The following is a 19,765-nucleotide window of genomic DNA, read 5'->3' on the forward strand; positions in this document are numbered from 1 at the left end:
GGAAAGTTTTATGGTTTGTGAAGCGTGAAATATGCCACAAATTGAGGGGAAAGAAAAGTCACAAGAAGGGAAAAGCCAAGCAAAGTCCACGCCAAAGCCACTTCCTCAGTTGCTTTTCATGCTAGCTGCTGTTATTGTGTGAATTTAATCAAGCAGCTTATCCATAAATCTAGTATAAAAATGTATAAAAAGTGTCTTGACTTGACTCAGTTGATATGTAAATATTCTGTACTTATTTATAGCTATCCACAGCTTCATGGGAATATGTTAATATATCTTCTTTTCATAGTTTTTCTATACTTTATTAATGCCGCTGACAGTTGGTTAGAAGTCTGAGAAGAAAGTAACATTTCCCCTCGAAAGGTTCTGCTCTCGTTAATTTCCATTTTCATTTCGATTTTTCCGCCACATTCGCGGATGCTGCTGTCAATGCAACCACCGCAATAGCCACTCAACCAAGCTCAGCATTCCGACGGCCCATCATCTCTCATCATTATCAAGGCATGCCAGGGTCTCGACCCCAATGCCACTCCCGACTTCAATTATGTTTTGCATCCTTCAGAGCTGTTCACTTAATTGCATCACTTGCACAGCCATCTCGGGCTGAAGGCGGCGGTTAGCCTTGGGCTCCTTACGAACTGTGATGGCTTTGGGTTCTCCCTTCCATTTCCATTTCCATTCCCCCATTTCCTCCATCCAGCGTGGCAATTCAATTTTCTATTATGTCAGGCCGAGTTGAAAGCAATGTAATGTTAATAAAATACTGCCACCAGCCTCTTGGCAATGGCATCGGCATCGGCATCATCTCTTTGCCAGGCAGTGCTAGTAGTGCTCAGTTATAGTCGTGGCAAAACAACAATGGCAAGAACTCGACTGATGCCATTGCTATGGCAACGTAACGTATACGCAATGTGGTGCGCCTTTTGTCCTGCCTACGAGTATTTACCCACAACACACCAAACACACACACACACACAATATGAGGTGAGGGAGGGGAAAACCGAAAAGGCGAGGTCGGGGGCTATGTTATTTGACATTTATTTGCCATTTCCCTGCATCAGCAGCACCCCGACCCAGGGGTTGCACAGGAAACAAAATTCGGAAATTTATCTAGCACTTAATCACGGAAAATTAAATTAAGAAAGTTCTTTAAAAGACCTGAACTTTAACAGAAAATAGATTTAGAATTTATCTATTAAGAAGGCTTTAATTTAAAAGAGTGACCAGACTAAGAAATGAGAACTTAGGTGTGACCAAATAGCTTACATTTACAAGGTTGAGAAAATAGTGAAATATTCTATGAACAACACCCTTTAAGTTCTAAACTTTTAATAGTTAAAAATAACATTTTAAGCAACTAAAATTTTATCCGCACAACATAAACCCACAAAGTTAATTATAGACTCTAGATATTCCCTAATTATATGCATAAACCAACTTATATTTTATTCCTGTGTAAGAAACTATGAAGCTGCACTTACCTCGCTTCTGTGGCGCCTGCATGGAGGGCGATGGCGTCGCCAGGCCCACACTCAACAGCTGCAGGAGGAGCAGCATCGCCAGCAGTGACATCAACAGGCCACAGCGAGATGCTCCTGCTCCTGCTCCTGCACCCGATCCAACGGCGGCTCCTTTGTTCCGCCCCATCGTCCGACGACCTGCGACGACTCCACTGGATCCTTGACTTTGGTCTCGGTTTTGGTTACGGTTTGGATTTTGGTTTTTGGATTGGGATTGAGATTGGGATTGGGATTTGGTTTGGAATTGATAGTGGCCTTTGCTTTGATTCCGGAATCCGTTGGAGCGTTTGCTTTGGCACATTTCTGTTTTCGCACTGCACTTTTTCACAAAATCTCTCTCTCTGTGGCACGTTTTCCTCTTTATATTTTATTTGTTCATTTCATTTATGCTATTTAAATACATTTAAAGTGGAAAAAGAACATGAAATAAAACTGTAGCAAAATATTTATTTGGATTTTTCCCGTTTTAAGGCCTGCAAATATTTTCATTTCAATTAAAATTTTGCGCTTTTATTAGGCCATATTTGCAATTAATTAAAAAGCAATTTGCTCAATTATTGATGCACAGAGAATTTTCCTGCTTTCCAGCTTGGAAATAATTGAATGGCAGTTTTGTGTTTTTTCTTTGGTTTTCGATCATTAGTCATTGTGAAAAACCAGAGGGAACTGAAAAATGAGTGAAATCCCAGGAGGCAAAAGGCCGTTGGCAATCATTCTTCATTAGGGATAGGGGCCAACATGTCAAGGACTTTTCGAGGACGACCACAGAAATGTCGCGCGAGTTTTCTCCAAACGTTTTCTCATCACAATTTTCTATTTTTCTTCTGTTTTTTTTTGGCTGCTTGATAAATATAAAAAAAAGAAGAGAAATCTTCTCACAGTTGCATTTCCATGAAAATTGGCAAAGGCAGGCGACGCTCTGTGGAGCCTGAAAAATTGCAGCAATTAGTGGTGCCTGGAGGTCAACCAACCAACGAGCCAAAAAGGACACGGACATGGACGAGATCCTGCCTGCCTGCAACCTGGCTGGCGACGTGAGCCAGCCAAAGAAATATGTAGCTGAAATATTTTGGTTACCAGTTTTTTGACTCTGTTTTATTTTTTCCTGTTGTGGCTGCTGCGAAATACCTTTAAAGTGGGATTTTTTTCGGTGAGATTGAAATAGAGCCTTGTGAGTGAGTGTGGGGAAAATGGGTGACAGCGTTTTGTGAGTTGACAAATATTTGGTTATAACGTTTAGAGATTTTTCCCTCATTTATTTTGTTGGTTAGCGTTAAGGCTTAAAAATGCCGAAACGTGTCAAAGGAAATCCATGGGAAACCACTTTATATAGTATTAAAAAAATATATATATATATTTTGCATTATTTTTCATGGATTAAACTTATTGCTTTAATGTTTAAACACATGTGTTTTCCGATAACCCTCTTTAATCATCATTATTTCCACATATAATGACCTACAACGTTTATATCTGACCATAAATACACCATTAAAATTGTATATATGAATATTTTTAATTGCTTGATAGATGCTCATTGCATTTTATGTTTCATTTTATTTTTAAAATATTAAAAGTCATTCCTGTTAATATTTTAATGATAAATGTTTGCTTGGCCCAAAGGTTTATGCAGCTGGTTCAATATTTCAATACGTGTTTTTTATGGCACCCGACCGCCTCTCTCTGTCTCTCTTCAATTATTTATGCAAAAGGGGGAAAACGGCGGCAATAAAAATCAAAATCGGGGTAAATTCAACTGTGGCATATGGCGGAAAAAGGGACACAAAAGGCCCGACAGCAGGAAAAACAAAAGCTAATAAAAATAAAGGCGAAAGAAGGAGGGAAATCCATTGACGGATGTGGCACGCGTTTCTCCTTTTTCTCTGTGTATTTGTTTTATTATTTTTATTTGTTTTGCGAAGGCACTTTGTAAAAAATCACGTAGCCATGACCGAGGAGATAAAGGACACCCGCACAAAGGCACACGCAAAGCAGCGAGAATTTAATATTTAATCTTAACGAAGGACATCAATTGCAATTACACCAAAAAACACGCCCGTCGCTGTCGCACAACACTCTTCCTTGACGATAAGGAAAATCCCTGCAGGATTCTTCAACTGCTTTCGCTGACTTCTGCAGACGAACTGAGCGTGAATTTATTGCTTACTGCCACACAGGGAAATCCCTTCAATATATCTCTTTATATCTATATATGTAAATATGTATATTTTCCACGACGAAACACAACCTCAGGCTTCGGCTGGCCACGGCGAACTGGCCACTTTTCGCTACGATTTTCCCTTCGGAAAAGCCAAGCGAAACCGAACCAAAGCGAAGCGAAGCTCTGAATGAAAGTGAAGCTGATTTTCCCAACCACTGAGAACTCGGAGCGAATCGGTTGAGAAGAGACACAGAGAGAGAGTGTGTAAAAGCTTGTTTCTTGGTTCAGTGGAGACGGGGAATCCCCTAATGCTCTCCCGGAACATCTGACTTTTGTTTACGCTTATCAGCCATCAGCTGTTTCCGCTGAGAGAACTCCTGGCTGCTCGCCACGTGGTCACAACAAAAACAAATCGCCGTGTTTTGATTCGGAATTATGTAATGGCTAGTGAAAATGCCATAAGGGATAATTGCAAGTGCACTGAAAGGAAATTATAGGGTTTTTAATATTATTTTATTAAATTTCCTACCAGTTTGCGATGTTTATAAAATATTCTGAACTTTGAAACACTAACAAACTACTGTTTCAAATAAAATAAACTAAAACAAGATTGGGATTAATCAAATTTGATAAAAATCTGTTGAAAACTGGAAAAGTTATAATTTTTGTTCTTAAAATTTTCCGATCGTTCCTATGGCAGCTATATATATATGTATAAATATAGTCCACCGATTCGCCATGCTCCGACGTATATACTAGTAATAACATCATCTATCTACTAATAAAAATAACTCCATTGTTTCATTCAAATAGCTTAAAATTGCTCCAAAACAAATCTCGCACATCTGTGCATATGATTCCCAACTGGTTCTAACATCCCCGGAACGAAGTGACTGCTGCCGGCCAGGTCTCAGATATGTGTTGTGTTACAAAAGTTGCAAGTCATTGTTTATTTGTGTTCGAAGATAGTAATTACTGGTCATTGATACTTATTGTTGAGAGTTACTTACTGGTCATAGATACTTAGTGTTCAGAGTTGCTAAATGTTCATTGATACTTTCTGATCATAGGTACTTACTGGTCATAGTTAATTACTGGTCATAGATACTTACTGTTCAGAGTTACTTACTTTTCATAGTTTATCATCATATCATATGATTCCCAACTGGTTCAACCATACCCGGAACGAAGTGACTGCTGCCGGCCAGGTCTCAGATATGTGTTGTGTTACAAAAGTTGCAAGTCATTGTTTATTTGTGTTCGAAGATAGTAATTGATCATACATACTTACTGGTCATAGATACCTACTGGTCAAAGATAATTACTGGTCATTGATACTTATTGTTGAGAGTTACTTAGTGGTCATAGATACTTAATGTTCAGAGTTACTAAATGTTCATTGATACTTACTGATCATAGGTACTTACTGGTCATAGTTAATTACTGGTCATAGATACTTACTGTTCAGAGTTACTTACTTTTCATAGTTTATCATCATATCATATGATTCCCAACTGGTTCAACCATCCCCGGAACGAAGTGACTGCTGCCGGCCAGGTCTCAGATATGTGTTGTGTTACAAAAGTTGCAAGTCATTGTTTATTAGTGTTCAAAGTTAGTAACTGATCATACATACTTACTGGTCATAGATACTTACTGACCATTCTTAATTACTGGTCATATAATAGCTCAAAAGCCTTGAAATTAATTCAAACTAAAGGTTTAACTACTCCTTTTTCTTATTTTGAAGGGTTAAGCTATTTATTTGTAATATAATCATGTAATATGTATAATTCAACTTATTTTTTCAAACAATAATTTATAAAAGCCGTCTTGAATATGAATATTTGTGAATATTCATACCTAAGAATTTATGCTTCTAGCAAATCCTTTTACCTATTTCTCATATTAATTACAAGTTCTAAAAGAATTATTGCCGCCTTTTCAGTACCTTTAATTAGGAAATAAAGATTACCGAAGGTATACAAAGCAAAATAGGACGAAAGTGGTCTTAAAAACAAATCATAAAAAGTGAGCAGCGTTCCTAAGCAGACCCCCTTTTTTGGCCAGACAGTCCCTTTGCCACCACACTTCCTCACACTTCTTCCGCAGTGGTCATCATCAAGGACGAGGAGTCCTTTGCGTGGACAGCTGGCGACGACCTTTGCATGCCAATTAGATTGGGGATCTCTCGGCAACTGGGACACGGAACGCTGCGCTTCGCTGCGGAATGCCCATCATCCCCCTGAAACCTTCCTTCACGGCCACAATAACCTTTAAGTGTTACGGTAACGGCCGAGTTTTTAAGATGGCGCAAAAGGAAGAAGGTATTTTTTTTATAGCTATCAGCCATCAGATTCAGCTGCAGGTTGTCCTCCTTGTCCTGCTGCTCTCTTTATTTTCTCATTTCCTGGCCAGCCCCATACTCAAGGATGTGCGCAGGTGTCGGGAACAGAAGCTGAGGTAAAATCACTAAAAAAAAGAACGGGGAGTGCCTTTTCTTTCTTCCTTTTTTTTAGCTTTTTGCTTAATTTTCGTTTTATGTTTTGACACCGTTTTTTTGGTAAAGTTTTCCAACAGCATCTTCTCTTTCTCCTCTGTCACTTACAAGTTTGCCTCGTGTTGCCGTTGACATTTTTATACATCATCTGTCCTTTTTGGCGGCCATTTCCCCGCAGCTTTCCCCCACTTTTCCCAGTCTCTTTCCACCTTTGAGTGCCCTCATATCATTCCGTTGTTGCTTACATTTTTATTTAATTTCCAACCTTTTTTTCGACACAAAGTTCTTTCTTTCTTTCTTTTTTTGTGGCCCATAAAGTGGCAAGTGTGTTGGCTTTTATTCTTTATTTTATTGGCACCATATAACCGGTAAGTGTGGCAGACAAATCTGGCAAGTGTGAACAGACAAGCCGCCTTTGATCAATATTTAATCGTCATCAAAGGCAAACAATACCTTTGGGTCTCCCTATACCAAAAAATTATAATAGTAACAAGCACAACGTAATTGTGATATATTGCAACAAAATCGTTAAACAATTGATTTAAATGACATCAAAATGTACGGATGTACAGATAAATATGTGCTGAAAAAATATTACAAATTAATTACGATTCAAAATGGCCGCAGGCGGCCACAAAATGTGTGATTTATGGGCTCAGAAATTACGTATACGCCGTGTGATCGATGTAACCACCTTCCCAAACCCATTTTTCCGGCATCCATATTGCAATTGAACACATAATAAATATTTATGCAGACAGTGTAATTATACACACACACACACACCCTGTGTGTTGGGTTGTTTTTGTGTTTGCACAGATTATTAAAGTTATTTTCTTTGGCACAAACCACTTTTCCTTGGAGCCTTAAAGGCTGCTAGGGGGGGCGCCTTTTGTTTATGTTTGCACACATGAATGTATAAATTACGATGCTTGGTTTTTGTAAACAAAACGAGTTTGCCTGCGGGCCGCCCCCCCTTCCGTCGACGCCCCTGGGCAAACAGTGGCGCCTCCTTCCTTGCATCCCGTTGGCCACATTTAAATATTTGCGCATGGAATTATTTTCTCTGGCATAAAGTGTGGCCAGGTAGACATTTTACAAAGTCAAACAAAAGTTGCCACCATCACTTGCCAAGCCTGTTAACCCCGCCATGGCCCCTTAGCCGTCTCCTGCTCCTGCTCCTGCTCCAGATCCTGCTGTTGCCACCTCCTGTCGGTTTTGTGTCCCCATTTTGCATCACCTTCCATGGCCATGGCATGGGGAATTTTAATTAAATTTAAATGAAGATTTATTACATATTTCATTGCCTGGCTCGCTCTGCTCGACTCTGGTGACCTTCAATTGCCCTTCGATTAAGCCACAATTGAAAGCAATAATATCGATTTCTCACAGAACAAAGGAGGAAAGCATGTGGAAGAAGCCAGTCTTAATTAGCAATGAGTTTCCAAGCAATTATCAAAGAAATAGCTAGAAAATGTCATGAAATAATTATATTAAGATGTTGCTTAAACAATGTTGCAAGTTAAGCAACAAATGTTGCTGGCAACACGACGAAGTTGTGAGTGCAAGCAGGATAGATACATTGATTGATAAGTTAATACTTTATGAACCTATAGCTCCCATGTTTATCAAGCAATCGTATTCAGATTTTCACATTACATCCACATACAAATTTTCATTACATTTATATGAAACATATAATTATAAATTTATTCTCTTCAAAGTTATGGTTAAAACAAAGTCAAAAGGAATCAGTTCAAAACCTTCTTCTCCCTGGTCGAAGGCAGCAGCATTGATGTCCCAGAAGATGTGGTGGACTGTGGTGGCGCAGCACCGCTATCCGACTCGTAGGGCCCCGTATTCAATTGTGATGGCCTCGGGCGGATGACGATAAAGTGACAGACCAAATTGGTATCCACCACCAGGACGGCACCGCAGTTATCGAAGATGTTGCAATAGTTTGGGGCCGAGAAAATGGTGACCAGCCGGCGGTCGGCAAAGAATTCGTAGCCATCCTCGACAACCTGATGGGCGCGTACAATCAAATTGAAGTTGTATTGCTGCAGGAAGTTCTCCACGACGCTGGCCCCGAAGGTGTAGCTAACGCCCCTATCGTTGGGCATCCACGCATTGTTGCCCTCCTCGGGATCCGACCACAGGAGGTCACACAACAGACCCTCGCTGGGCACATCGGTGGGTCGCGGCAGGAACTTTATATCGTCCAGACTCTTCAGATCCGGACTCAGGCCCCCATGGACGCAGAAGATGCGATCCCCCACAATGGCCGACACGGGCATGCAGTTGTAGCAGTCCACAAAGGTCCTCCACAGCTTAATGCTGTACCTCCTCTTGCACTCGTCGTAGAACCCATAGACTCTATTCACATCCGATGATTCGTGGTTGCCGCGCAGCATGAAAAAGGTCTCGGGATAGCGGATTTTATAACACAACAGCAGGGTCAGGGTCTCTATGGAGTTCTGTCCCCTATCCACATAGTCGCCCAGGAACAAATAATTAGACATCGGCGGTGTGCCGCACTGCTGGAAGATCCTCAGCAGATCCCTGAACTGACCATGCAGATCCCCGCATATCTTTACCGGTGAATTCAGCTCCAGGAGCATCGGCTGGGAGAGGAACACTTCCCGTGCCGCACTGCACACGTACGTGATGGTTCCCTCGGAGAGGTTAGCCGCCCGGCGGTTAGTATAGCTTTGAGTTCGCAATTGAATAATGATATTATCCAGTTGAGCTATTCGGACTCTCTCGTTATTTTCCCTATCTTCCTTGGATTTACTTTGCCTGGATCCACTAGAGAATCGATGGTTCGACATGGTTTGCTGTGGATTTCTTTTTAGAGGAGAATTTTTTCTCTTTTTGAGTGATGAGTGAGTGTGCCTGTGTTTGTGTTTGGGAACTCTGTTTTTTTAATATATAATTTAAAAATAATTTGATAAGAACCCCGAGTTTCCTGCGGTTCACTTGGCTGCTCGCCACTTCAACTCCCAAATCGTTTTCGCCAAGACTTTATCCACCATTTCTTTTGGCAATTCAAGTTGCTCCTTCTACTCTTCTCTCTGGCGTTATCTGTTACCCCTTGACCGTTTCAATTATCAGACACTTGGCATAAATTTTTGGCGAAAACAAAAAAACACATTCAAATGGAGGGACGCCTCTCTCGATAACAGGGGGGGGCAGGGGGAAAAGCGACGCAAAGTCGCTTGTTTACTCGCTGTTGAACCCAGAACTCGCCCGCCCACTCACTTACTCTCGGCCCGTTTGTTGGCCAGGACGCAGCTGCATTTTGGCCACTCGTAATCCCAATCCAGAGAGCTTCCTGCACTTGTAATGCGGCTTAAAGCGAGTACCATTCGGGGCCATCTAGGGTTTTATACGAATATATTTTCGCCTGGGACAAACAAAAAAAAAATGCCCGGCCCACTCCCACTTTTTTGGTGGCGCATTTTGAATACATTTTTGAATCAGCGTCGGTCGGCGACGCTGTTTACTTTTTATGTCACTCTTTTTCGGGCCCAACTCCAGCTCCGGTTTTATGCGATTTGTGTACTTCCGGCGAGTGCTGTGTGTGTGTGTGTGTGTGTGTGGGTGGTCCTGTGTGTGTCATGTGTGTGTCACCACTCTCAACTGCTGGCAAACCGAAACCACTCGCAGTTGGTCCGCGCCCCAGAATGTATTTAATTGCAAGCGGCGCTCAAATAGGATTTGTGCATTGTTTTCTGCGGTGGATTTAATGCCATCTCCTTCTCGTTTCCACTTTCGAGCTTGTTTTTGCATTCTTTTTTCCCCATCCTCTGAGTCCTGCTCCCATTTGGAATCTATTTTAATGTCAGTTTAATTCAATGCCCTAGTGGTTCTCTCTAATGCGCTGCGGGGAGTTATTTTGAGGAGAATGAGAATAGTGGGAGGCATCCCTTGTGCGGCAAATGTAATTAAATTGTGGCCAAAGTGGGATAATCCCCTGCGTTTTTTTCGATATGGGTACTTAGTAAGCGTATATCAGCTCTCTGCGGGAACTCTACAGAGCCGGACTTCATTTTGGCTTAATTTCTGATCCTTTTTTGAATAAAATCAACTTTAATAGAGTTGGATTTGGGATGGAATTTTAATTCTATTGGATTTTGTAGCTGAAAAGGTATATATTTTACATTTTAAAAAATATTTTAATGTTGTAATTTATTTAACTAAGTAATTTAGTTTTACAAAACCCATTTAAAATGTAATTCTTCGACTCGAAATATCAAATCAATGGCATCTCGCACTCAATTGACTTGGATGAAAGTCGAACAGCTTTCAACCATCGCTCATCTCAAAATCTGAAGCAGCTGAAGGCGCTTGGCTTATTTCCGTTTCCGCTTGCTGCCATATTTTGTGAAGCCCCCTCTCACAACCACACTCTCCTGATCCATTTTTACCTCAGCAATGCAATTTTCAATTGGAAAATGAAGCAGGGCAACGACACAGAGCAAATATTGTATTAATTTGGATATAAAATAGTTCTTAATTTTCGTTATTGAATTTAAAATCAATTTAAACTTGAATAAGTTTATACTTTCTTATTTTTGTACATATTTTTTTAGGTCTTTAATTAATCGAATTAATATTTAATTTCTTCAGGATTGAATACAATTTCTGTCTCTGCATGAGAGTTCGTAACTGGGGGGGCGAGGGCAAAGGTCGTGTGGTTGGGTCAGTGCTGAACTACTTTTCTGGTTTTCAGCTGGTGCTGCTGTCGTTGCTCTAGCTGCTTTTGTTGCGGCCATAACCCCCTCGTCTCCATCTCCAGCCCCATTGTGTCGCCGGAAATATTCAATTTTCAATTTTCATTTCGCTGGCCAGCAAAAATTGGCAAGCGACGAAAACAAAGGACGTGGAGAATAGAAAGCCGAGAGCGGGAAAATCTGCTAAGCGCAGTGAATGGGATTGAAACAAAGGGAATGTTGAATGAAAGAAATCAATTCGATTATTACGTTTTTTTTCTTGTTGCCCCCTAGCTTTTCCTATTTTATTTCACTCCCTTCTATTGTCGGGAATTATGGAGGTGCAACGCTGCTGATATAATCTAAATGCAACACGATTTTCCCTCAGGGCAGTCAGGGTTGTCATCTTAACACAATTAAGCGCTCAGCGGGATATAAATTTATTGAAATATTATTTATGACGTTGAAAATTGCTGGAAGCCGCCTTTAATCCTTGTTACTTACACACACAGGCCAGCCCGGAGGATCCCTCCTGCTGGGCCATGCTTCGGTTATCGTTTGTTTTGGCCATTTTCCAGGGTCATTAGCTGACGGCCACAATGATGATGATGATGATGATAATGTTAATGTTGATGCCTTGGGCTTGGGTCCGGCTAAAAACTTTCTGGAGCTGGCATCTCCAGCTGAGGCAGTCTTACCGCAAATGAAAATTGGTTTCTGAAAAGCATCACAAATAGGGTAATCACAAATGTTAAATTACCAGCTTATACAATATATTACTGAGAAATGCCAATTAAAGTAATATATAAACATAGATAGACTTTAAAATATTTAATTAAATGAATAAATCTTCTTATGTAAAGAAGTGCTCGTGATGAAATCTATTGTTATCCCTTCAGTAGATATATATACTTACTGAATATATCCAAAGGACCTGGCCACTCATTAAATAGCCTGCAGGATTTAAGCTGAAGAAGCTAAGTGCTCTTTCTCCCTGTGTGTGTAGTGCCAAGATACCAGCAGGGTCAGAAGCTTGTTTTAATTAAAATTTTAATTTATTTTCTACCATTTCGTTGGTGTCCTCTTGTTCCTTTTAATTTTAATATATATTTTTATTCGCTGGCCATCAAACGTGATGAGAAAAGCTGAGGGTGAGGTGACATCAAGTGGCCGAAATTAAAATCTGCACCGAGCTCTTGACACTTGATGGAGGGGGGGTAAAGAGGATGTGTGTGTGAGTGCAAACTATACATAAGTGACAAAAATTACGCATACGCACTGTGCGACGCCATGTATAATGAGAGCGCAACCAGGTCGCAATATATTGAAGTGACTCCGTGTGTGTGTGTGTTTTGGTGGGTGTGCGTCTGCTCATTAACACTCTGTCGAGTGGTGTGTGTGTGTGTGTGTGTGTGTGGGGTTAAGCTTCAAGTTGGTGTAAAGAAGAGACTAAAAGATGAGAGGGACACGCGTGTGTGCGAACAGTAAATCACTGAAAATAGCTGGCAAAATAAATTCCACAGAAGATTTAGTAAGACATAGACATAGCTATCGTGTAGTCCCTGGCTCCTTGCTTTCCGTTTCCTGTCTTCCTTTCAGTCCAATCACTCTTCTTCCTACAGTCTTACTTTTGTAAGCGGAACTATCATTAAGTCACATTCACAATCACAGTTTTAAATTACTGATTTAAATATATTTAGATTAAAATCTGTATTTATAGGTGGCTATTTACAATATATATATATATATATATAGCTAATCCGTTGATTTTTTACATAAATATATTTAGTGTATATTTACTTAATTATTTATGATCGAATGGCAATTTGCAAGAGTTTATAATATTGAAATGGCAGCTAACCGCTCTGTCTCTCTCTCTCTTTCTCTTTCTTTGCCTCGATCAGTGTATCGCACCATCTCTCTCGCTCTTGCTCTCGCTCTCACTTTCTCTGTTCTCTGTACCTGGGGGACTATAAATAGAGGCACTGCAGCCGCTCTGCCCTCAGTCTGTGCGCGGCCTCCCCGCTGTTAACATCTCCAGTGATAGTGGCAGTGATAGTGATAGTGATATTATGCTTCGACCCCATGAATATCTCCTGACCAATGAAATACATCTGGATAACTAGGAAGAAGTTCACTTGGATGTTTCTACTGGAAAGAATGGATAATGAAGGGTAATCGTGTGTCCTCTACTGCGGTAAGTCTTAACCATGACAATAATATCATGTATATGGATCTATAACGATTAATATAGAATTTTAAATGTTGAAATGATTAAGCAGTTAAATATAAAATGACTTACATTATTTGGAGGAATATTTTATGCACTAAAATAATAACAACCATCCTGGCAGCTTAAATATTTGAAAATATATTCTTTCGTATCTAAAGTAAAGTCATTTTAGTGCGTATCGCCTGTATATTTAGGCCTGTAAAAAGGTTTTGCCTACATTCGGGACTTTCGGGCTGTCTCACTCAGTGGTGTGGCTGACATTTAGCAGTCGCTTGACACACACACACACACACAGAGTTTCAGGATAGGACTCACTTTCCTCCTCCGTGTGATATCCACTTTTGGTTTGGCGGATAGCCGAAACGACACGAAACGAGGCGAGAGGAGGCATCATCAAAGACACCGAGTGCCAGGCACTTGACGTTGACGTTGGTGGATAAGATGGCCGGAGGAGCTGGTTGCCAGGATGGAGATGGAGCTGAAGCTGCTAGCTGCAAGCGATAAGCGAGCGGATAATGATGTACTGCACCTGAGCACGCGGCGTATGAGTAATGTCGACCCCAGTTAGTTAGTTAGCTGAAGTTGGCCATCCTTTTTTTTTGGGGCCAAAAAGAAAAGAATGATGCAATTTCCAGGCCACAATTCACTATTTTAATGGGCTTGGCAGACGGACACTGGCATTGCAGTCTCTCTGGCTGCCTCGTATGCCTGTGAAAAATGTAGAGTAAAGCAACCTCATTAAATTGAAAAATGTCTACAATTTGCAGGACATTATGTCCCGGGCTAATGCATGCCATTCTCTGACCGAAGTAGACCATGTCCTTCCTCTTCTTCTCTCTCTCTATATATATATATATATATAAATGTATTTTATATCGGCTGCTGCTGTGTCTCTACAAATTGTTTAACTTCTCGACTTTTAAATCTCTTTGGTCGTGTGAACGAGCTCAATCTATATGGATATATACGAGACCCGTACGAGTATATGTATAAATTTGCAGTGTTAATGCAATTTTAAGCTGCTTTATTAATGATTTTTCTCTCTTTGGTTTACCTTACAGCTTTCAGAAGCGATTGCAACTTTCACATTGGTTTAAAGTATTAAAAACTTCTGGAAAATATGAACCATTTATTAAAAATTTATATTACAAATGGGAGTCATTGCCTTACTCTTGGCTATCAGATTCCTCAGAATCAGAATCCTCTTCATCGGTTTCATCTGAGCTCTGTAGTTTTTGAACATTTCGATTTTGAAACCCCTGATTGAAACTGACTGGAATTTGATAGCCTGAATTTGGGAATCTTCGACTGGGATGATAAAATGTTTGTGGTTGTGGTACATAGGGATATGACATTGCCAGATTATGAGCGTAGTTAGGAGATATCAAAAATGGAGCCAGCTGGGGATGGTGCATGAGATCCGGATCCTCCACCACAGAACCGTCGTAGGTGTTTGTTGGTGATTGTACTTGCTGAGTAAATCCACGGCCATACCGATCATATAAACGGGTTAGTTCTTGTTGAAAAGCCACTGCTGCTGCAATTCCGGCTGCCGACTTGGCCACATTGATTATTTTGGGTCTCCAGAAACTATTCGAATTGGGTGCGCTCTTGAGTTTGGGAATCTTTGGCTGTTTACTAAATTGTACTTTTGACTTTATAAGCTTAATTCTGTTCAGAACGACACTTCCCCGTTTTTCCTGGGCAATTCCCACATTCTGGGGGTTTTCAGTTAACATTTGTGGAACCTCGGGAACGATCTCAATTTCTTCACTTTGAACACGTTGATTGTCGTTAAATGGCATGACCAGCAGCAGCCAGCTGTTTAAATTAATGATTTCAGCATTATTCATAGATTTTATTTGCTCAAGGGGAAAACTTACCATAGGAAATTTGCAAATTTCATCTTGTCCGTTTCGATGGTAACTCGTAGATAGTGCTGTCAAGCCACTACCAGCTGTATTTATAGTTAGCTGAGGCATCTCAAATCATCTCGTATATGTCTTTATTGGGTCAAAGATGATTTCATGGAAACCAGGGGAAAACTTGATAAGGCAAACCCTCTATCTTCCTTTGTTGTGGAGTTTTGCGCTGGATTATTTGTACGCAATGTAAAAAATAGTAATAAACTTAGAACTATGCACTATAAATGAGAGTAAGAGAGAGTTCTTTGACATTGCAATCTATGTTTTAACTTGCTCGATTCTATGTCCCATTTGTAAACCATTTTCGAACCACTGTGCCTCCTCCATCTCATATCATAAAGCAAAAGTTATTGGTGCAAAAATCCTGAACGCAGGAGGAGCCTTTTTTTTCCATTCCATGGCGATGTGCGGCTGTGTGTAAGTGAGACGGGCAAACATTTGTGTCAATGCATCGATAACCCGAGAACAAGGACGAAAACAACAACAACAACGAGAGTCAAAGGGATCAGAGGCCAGTAGCTGCAACAGGAGTTGGAAAAAAATAAAGAGGGAGATCCAGCGCCAGAACCAGAGCCAGATCCAGAACGAGCTCAGTCGTCGGCTTTCTGCATTTACTCGCATGCATTATTGAGCATTAACCTCATTTCACGCAGTCAATTTACGGCATTAAATTCTCGTCTGGCCGGATCTACTCCGGCGAGCAGGGCAATGGCGTAAGGATTTAACGAGCTGCCAGGAGGATACACACCCTGAACCCTCCCCCCAGCAGGAGCCAGCATCCAGCCCATCTAAGGCCGCTCAGAGCTGGTGATAACGATGATGCTGTTGGAGGATGCTGATGATGATTTTACAAAACTAATTCGATTTTGATTAGCCTGAAAACACTGGCGGTGAGGAGATTTAGTCCTTGGACTTAACAGTTATTGAAAGTAGCTTAACTAACCGTTGGTTAGTTGGCTAATAAGTACCAGAAGATGAAAAGGAAGACCGAGAAGGCGACACAAAACCAGGCCAAGAAATTGAAAACACTTGAGGTGCACAAGTAGAGCTAATAGCCAGACTAAGTAAGCTCAGAAAAAAAGGTAACGAGAAGATAGCCCAAAAGTAGCATAAAAAAGAAAGCTAATGAAAGTAGCAATTCTAGAAGTGAGTAATGTCACGACCACTAAATACCTAGTAGTTACTAATGGGTATGTAATGTAGATACAAATAAACAGTAAAAGAAACTTCTAAAAACATTCATTAGATCGAGTCAGAAATCGATCAGAATCGATATTAATCTATCTTTTTATATGATAATTTTTTCGACAAATCAAAGTTTTAAAAACTCATAACCAAGTCAAAAAAGCATTAATTTTAATTTGGAAAGATGTCCAATGTAAGTTTTCATTAGGTTCATAAATCTGCATACTCAATTTAAAATTTGAAACAATTTCAATTTTTGTAATTTTTTTTCTTAATATTAATGATGAAAATTTTTGAAAAAATTGGTAAAAAATGTTTTTGTTCAAAACATGGCTAGATCGACTCGGTTGTTAATGCTGATCAAGAATATATATGATTTATAGGGTCAGAAATGACTCCTTCATAGCGTAACAAGCTTCTGACTAAAATTATAATACCCTAAAAGGGTATAAAAATAATTATTCAAGTTTCTCAAAGTCTAATAAACCCACAAAAATTCGTGCATGAAAATTAAGAAGAGCAGAAAGAGAAAGAGAGAGTATAAAAACAAGACGGCTGACACTATCCTTACTTATTTTTCTCGTTTGTGCCATTGTAATTGGATAATTAAAGAAATGTCTGGGCCACAAACCAGAAAGAGAGAGAGAGTATCAGAACAAAGACCGTGTGACTGAGACAGACAATGGAATTAAGACGGCAAAAGAAAGAGACAGCTGCCAGGATTCCCTGTTGGCTCTTTATGGCCAAGAACGACTGAGTGTTTGTGCGTCTGTTCGTGTTTGTGGAAAGGCTATTAAAAGCATCTAAACGTTTGCTAAAAACGCTAGTATAATTCACTACTCCCGAGGAGGACAACGCAAACATGGCACCGTTTAAGTAGCCTTAGTAACAGCCACCAGCTGTTCGCTGGGAAAACCCAAGGCGTGCGAGAGAAAACCCCCTAAAATACATACAAAACACACAACCAGACACATATATTATATAAGCAGCTTTTCTATTGTCTCACTTACTTAATTTTCCCAGCGAAAAGCAGAGAGCTGAGAGCAGCTGCATCGGGAGTCCTGTCCTGCCACGTGTTTAGGGATGCTGGCAGGTTGGAGTGTTTGGACCAAATATGTTGGGAGTTGTGGGGCAACAAAGTCTGGGCCAATTAGATATTATTATAATATTTTAAAAAATATCTATAGTTAAGGGAAAAAGAAATTTAGATATTCTTTATTACGTTGCTGTACTTAAAGTCATCCCTATTTACTATCCAGATTTGGGTAATTCCATCTTTACACCTCCATAAGCTGGAAGGGAATGACTTTTTCCCAGTTCAAGTGCTCGCTGGACCGCCTTAATTGCCATATGTTGCAGAGATAGGGAAAAATGCCGCAACTAATGGCCAATTGCCCGGGGCAAATAGCATTTGGCTGCTGTTAATGGTTCTGGCCAAACATGGAATGGTCAACACACAACTCCTCCCTTCCCAGAGCCAGAGACACTTCAATTGCAGAGTCAGAGTTCACTCTGTTCGGGTTCACCGATGCGAAGGTGACAATTGCAGGTTCCCAGACTTTGGTGGCAATCAAGTTATCTTTGTGTATGCTCTTTGGCAATGCAATAACCATCATAATCAATCATCGTTTAACGGCAGAGAAGGGTAACAAAGCGAGCAACACCTTCAGTTTGGGGCTGCATAATTCACAAGGGGTGAAGGAAAATGGGAAATGGAAAAACTTTGACTTTGGCGCGTGACTAAACGAGAAATGCAATGCAACACACACACACACACACACAATGCAAAAAGGCCAAAAACAGTTGCCAACAAATGAGCTACCAGCAGCAAAAGCAGCAGCAGCAAGGAATAAAGGATAAATAGCAACAGCCAGGGAACAGCAAAAGACCAGCTTCCAGGACACTAAGTATGATTTATGCGGCGAGTCTCGCTCCGCGTGGCAGTCAAATTGAAATTTACACCAGAACCTTGGCAACGTGCCCCGTGATCTGGGCTCAAATGAGTTGCAATCCTTGCAAGGATTGTCGCCTCGAACTCACATAAAACACTGCAGAAAATTAAAGAGCATAAAGAGTTTAAAAAAAAAGTGGGAAAAGAAGTTTCTAAAATGCTTTATTATAATAGAAATCCCAAGTATGTGTCTGTTTTACTACGTTTTTTTTTACACATTAATTGAATTGTTTCTTGGAAGCCTCTCTGACAGATAAGAAATTATAGATTACATTCTGTGACACATAATTTGTTATTATTTACTTATTATATTATTGTGCAATTAGTGACTTATGATTAAAAAATGACCTCTGGTCTGACTTTAGAAGGCAGATAAGGATGTGACAGCCTGCAAGTCAAGTTATAAATATAATTAATCAGACATTATCTATGAATAATTGAAAATATATTAAGTTTAAGTTTAGTTTGGTTTCAAGCACTTGTATTTTTTTACTATGTTTTTAGGATTATTTATTAGTAAAGTATAAATACCTAAGAAACAGGCTTGGGAGATCTATAACTATTTAATAATTGAATAACATTGGAAGGTATTTTCTTTTTGAAAAACCTTTATATTCATAAAAATATTATGTATAAAACATTTTCTGCATTTTTCACCCTGCAAACATTGGCGCTGGGAAACAGATACACAGATCATTATAACCAACAGCAAATCCGTTGTCCCCGAAGGACATGTGCTCGAGATTGGCTGGGGGAATGGCCAGTCGGATTTCGTACCCGGAATCCTTACATTTCTAGCTGCCTGCCAGTTGAGCTTCAATTTTCGTTTGTTTCCCCGGATTATCAGCCGAGTTGAAGCATGAAAATTTAATAATACACTGGGACCGGTTGCAGCCAGGACCTGCAGCAGCTGCTGCTCCTGCTCCAGTTGCCCGGGGTTGCTCCTCCGGTGATGATAAATTCTATTTAATTTCTGGGCAACGGAGAGGATTGAAAAGGAATGCCTGGCGGATTTCTGATCTGATTGGGAAACTGTTTTCCAGCTCTCTGAAAATCCTCTAAAATTAATTGACTGCTTTTTTTGGGAAGGGGGCAACGAGAACGAGCACAACTGTACCCTATTTTATTTAGCAGTTAAGCGACCGAAAACAATCCACCGAAACAACAGTTAAAACCCCAATCACATGCACACGGGCATTATGTGGGTGGCCAGGGGAAAATGGGGAAAAACCAGACCCACTCAACGTGTCATTTAACATTTTGGCTAATAGTCCGCACATTGTTTCTCTATTTCCAAAAACGGGGAAATTGCCAAATGAAGAAGAAAGGCAACACAAAACCCCCTGAAAATAGCAGCCGAAACTTATTTCATATCAAATAGGGGAGCGCGTGGGAGGTGGCTTAAACCGCGCCAATTTTGGTCAACATGGTGAATGAACTGCAAAATCAACTCGCTTCAAAATGTGGTCGGTCAGCAGTATATATATATACATATATACTTATACATGTGCATCGGGATCCAACTAAAAATCAGTTTCAACGATATTACGTATACGCCGCGTGCAACTCTAAGCG

The 19,765-nt window shown here is 40.3% G+C and overlaps 3 protein-coding genes across 5 annotated transcripts in view; all 3 read right to left on the reverse strand.

The window, feature by feature from the left end:
• Nucleotides 1–3,876, reverse strand: part of LOC110177817 (uncharacterized) — a 67,536-nt gene extending 63,660 nt beyond the window's left edge. Inside the window, exons 1-2 of one of the 3 annotated variants that reach the window (XM_086826982.1) lie at nt 3,769–3,876; nt 1,482–1,909 (exon numbers count right to left, since the gene is read on the reverse strand). In XM_086826982.1, the coding sequence (XP_086683108.1) occupies nt 1,482–1,821 (340 nt within the window). In that variant the 5' untranslated portion in view covers nt 1,822–1,909; nt 3,769–3,876. Of the gene's footprint in view, nt 1–1,481; nt 1,910–3,562 lie in introns of all 3 variants that reach the window. The other 2 variants (XM_086826981.1, XM_086826980.1) reach the window with 2 other exon arrangements.
• A 3,971-nt stretch (nt 3,877–7,847) lies between these two features.
• Nucleotides 7,848–9,090, reverse strand: PpD5 (Protein phosphatase D5). The gene has a single exon (XM_020944617.2). The coding sequence runs from the start codon at nt 9,010–9,012 to the stop codon at nt 7,933–7,935; it is 1,080 nt and encodes a 359-aa protein (XP_020800276.1). The 5' UTR covers nt 9,013–9,090; the 3' UTR covers nt 7,848–7,932.
• Nucleotides 9,091–14,295: 5,205 nt separating this feature from the next.
• LOC147644503 (uncharacterized) lies at nt 14,296–17,379 on the reverse strand. The gene is made up of 3 exons (XM_086827374.1): nt 17,250–17,379; nt 15,013–15,220; nt 14,296–14,950 (listed from the first exon to the last, which is right to left on the reverse strand). The coding sequence occupies exons 2-3, from the start codon at nt 15,033–15,035 to the stop codon at nt 14,296–14,298; spliced, it is 678 nt and encodes a 225-aa protein (XP_086683500.1). The 5' UTR covers nt 15,036–15,220; nt 17,250–17,379.
• Between the last annotated feature and the right edge of the window lie 2,386 nt (nt 17,380–19,765).

Source organism: Drosophila serrata, unplaced genomic scaffold, assembly GCF_035046125.1.
Source record: "Drosophila serrata isolate PLE 108 unplaced genomic scaffold, ASM3504612v1 contig_165, whole genome shotgun sequence".
NCBI classification, from domain to species: domain Eukaryota; kingdom Metazoa; phylum Arthropoda; class Insecta; order Diptera; family Drosophilidae; genus Drosophila; species Drosophila serrata.

Excerpts from the sequence above, each read along its gene's own strand:
- LOC147644503 (XM_086827374.1), bottom strand. The coding sequence starts at position 15,035 with ATGAAATTTGCAAATTTCCTATG. Across the intron at positions 14,951-15,012 it reads AAATTTGCAAATTTCCTATG|CTGGCTGCTGCTGGTCATGC; the intron begins GTAAGTTTTCCC and ends TAATTTAAACAG.
- PpD5 (XM_020944617.2), bottom strand. The coding sequence starts at position 9,012 with ATGTCGAACCATCGATTCTCTAGTGGATCCAGGCAAAGTAAATCCAAG.